This window comes from Vigna umbellata, chromosome 1 (assembly GCF_029865625.1).
Source record: "Vigna umbellata cultivar VRB3 chromosome 1, Vumbellata_1.0, whole genome shotgun sequence".
NCBI lineage: Eukaryota > Viridiplantae > Streptophyta > Magnoliopsida > Fabales > Fabaceae > Vigna > Vigna umbellata.
The window spans coordinates 103,046,870-103,049,198 of NC_142165.1; the positions used below are offsets into that span (position 1 = coordinate 103,046,870).

At 34.0% G+C, this 2,329-nt stretch overlaps 1 protein-coding gene across 1 annotated transcript; it reads left to right on the forward strand.

Annotated features, from left to right (window-relative positions):
• On the forward strand, positions 1 to 1,420 carry LOC124830481 (uncharacterized). Its single transcript, XM_047304206.2, has 6 exons — positions 1 to 153; positions 239 to 265; positions 358 to 420; positions 915 to 993; positions 1,072 to 1,117; positions 1,257 to 1,420. Exons 1-6 carry the CDS (start codon positions 112 to 114, stop codon positions 1,264 to 1,266), a joined length of 267 nt encoding a protein of 88 aa, XP_047160162.1. The 5' UTR covers positions 1 to 111; the 3' UTR covers positions 1,267 to 1,420.
• The last annotated feature ends 909 nt before the right edge of the window (positions 1,421 to 2,329 follow it).

Genomic DNA, 2,329 nt, shown 5'->3' on the forward strand with positions numbered 1-2,329 from the left:
AACCCTCACTCACAAAAGGAAATTGCAATTATTCAGATTTTAGGGTTTAAGAGTGTGTCTCTCAGGTCTCCTGCCATCTTCCTAGTACATCGTTCCTCCCTTCTCGTAATCATGGCGAGCACAAAAGTTCAGAGGGTTATGACTCAGCCCATTGTAAGATTCACATAAACTACTTACAATTTCATATTACTGTATGTTTAACTGTAACCTAATCTGATTCGTTTCCTTGATTTTGCAGAACTTGATTTTCAGGTTTCTTCAGAGCGTAAGTCTTCTCACACTTTCATCCTGGTTGATAATTTCTTATGGGGTTTCCTTAATCTCTATGTAATTTGGTTCTCTTTGTAATACATGCAGAAAGCACGCATTCAGATTTGGCTTTTTGAGCAAAAAGACTTGAGGATTGAAGGACGAATCATCGTGAGTCTAATTTTTTATGTTTGTTTATCTCACGCTTCTCTTCAAATTTCTGTTTTGAGGACTTTAAAATGTTCGTTGAGGAGATGCAAAATCGTCATCCCGAGGGAGGACTGCGTTTTTTTAAGATTTTTTTGTGAGCACTGTGAAGACGTGTATTTGACATTAGCAGAACTTAGTTTAATGTCGGTTTTCTTCGTTCCTTTTAAAAAATTCATTAGAAAAAGTTCTATGGATACACTTCAAATTATCCAACAGTATATACTTTCGTATTGTAAAAAAAGTGTGGATTTTCGTGCGTTCTGCGATATGAGCTAATATCTTAAACATTGTGATTTATTTTCCTCAGGAATTTTTGTCAACCTTTTCAGTTCTTTGGGAATGGGATTATATGGAAATGAATGTTGGTAGTTGTATATAACATACCCTTGTTAAAAAAAATTGATTGGCTGACTTGTTACTTTAAGGATAATACGATTTTGTTGTTTTTCAAAAAGGGTTTTGATGAATACATGAATTTGGTTCTTGATGATGCTGAGGAAGTGAACATCAAGAAGAAGAGCAAGAAGACATTAGGTATGTTAAAGTTTCTCAAATTTCGCTCTTGTCTTTGCGACTTATGCATTTTCTAAAGAACTTTACTTTTTTTCTTAGGGAGGATCCTTCTTAAAGGAGACAACATAACTTTAATGATGAGCACGTAAGTAGAAATAAACTGCACTTTTATATTTCTCATGATTAACACTGGAGTGAAATCAAATTTGTACTCTGATCTTTCTCATAATTTTATTTAAAGTTAAGTTAAATTATTCTCTTACAATTTTATCTTCTAATTCCAGGGGGAAATGATGTACACTCTGGGACATTTGTAAACTATATTCATATCAAACAACGCAGAACTATTTTTCTCTTTGGTTTGTATTCATCTATCAAACTCCCAAACTGGAAGATGTTGATTTTATGATTGTGGAAGTATAGCACTAATATCACAACCTTTCCCTCATTTTGATGACTTTCTCATTTTGTTACGTTTATAATATATCTTATTCAATCCCTTATACAAGCATGTTAGATTGATTTCTTTGGGATGTCTTTTCAATGTATTTTCTAAGGTTTTACGGTAGGTAAATGTCTTTATGCTGGATATAATAGTTCATTTTGATAGCTTACACTTAAATCTATTTGGATTGCTTCCAAATATTGTGTCAGTTACAATAAGATCATCTCAAGTATGAAATTGTTCCAGTAGTATTTTTGGCAAGGAAGTTGCACAATTAATATGTTGTAGCAACAACTCTTAACGTTGAACCTGTAGGTTGCACAATTAATATGTTCTAGTATTTTTTGAATTTTCTTCGTCATTAAATTATTTTCTCAAGCCATGTATCAATTGGTAATAGCGGGAATTGAACTTTAAATAGATGGAACAAACTATGTGAACTTTATTCCTTCTCATTCATCCAATGCCAATTTTTTCTTCTCTAATTTGGTCGGGGGAAGGGGTAATGGGAGGACAATAAAGCCCATTTATTTCAGTAAGTTATCAAATTATGTTTGTCGTTAACCTGGGAGAAAGTGGGTATGTGCTATCCCCAAAGTTCGCTGTTGCTGGTCCTTAGTGTACAGCTTTATCATTACTCACTTGCTCTGATTTTGGTTCCTGAGTTTTTCTTCCTTGGCATGGTGTGCGCTCATTCCTCGTTTGGTATGTTTCCAATCCTTCATTATAACCTGAGACAAAGTGGTATGTGCTATCTCCCCATAGTTTGTGGTTGTTGGCCCTTGGTGTATGGCTTTATCATTATTCACTTGCTCTGATTTTTATTCCTGAGTTTTTTTTCCTTGGCATGTTATATGTTCATTCCTCATTTGGTATGTTTCCAATCAGTCATTATGTGCCCATATCTTTTTA

What these genes read in the sequence shown, in the direction of transcription:
- LOC124830481 (XM_047304206.2), top strand. Translation starts at nt 112, where the DNA reads ATGGCGAGCACAAAAGTTCAGAGGGTTATGACTCAGCCCATT. An exon ending in TTTTCAGGTTTCTTCAGAGC is followed by an intron (nt 266 to 357) that starts GTAAGTCTTCTC and finishes TAATACATGCAG; the next exon opens with AAAGCACGCATTCAGATTTG. An exon ending in GGATTGAAGGACGAATCATC is followed by an intron (nt 421 to 914) that starts GTGAGTCTAATT and finishes TTTTTCAAAAAG; the next exon opens with GGTTTTGATGAATACATGAA.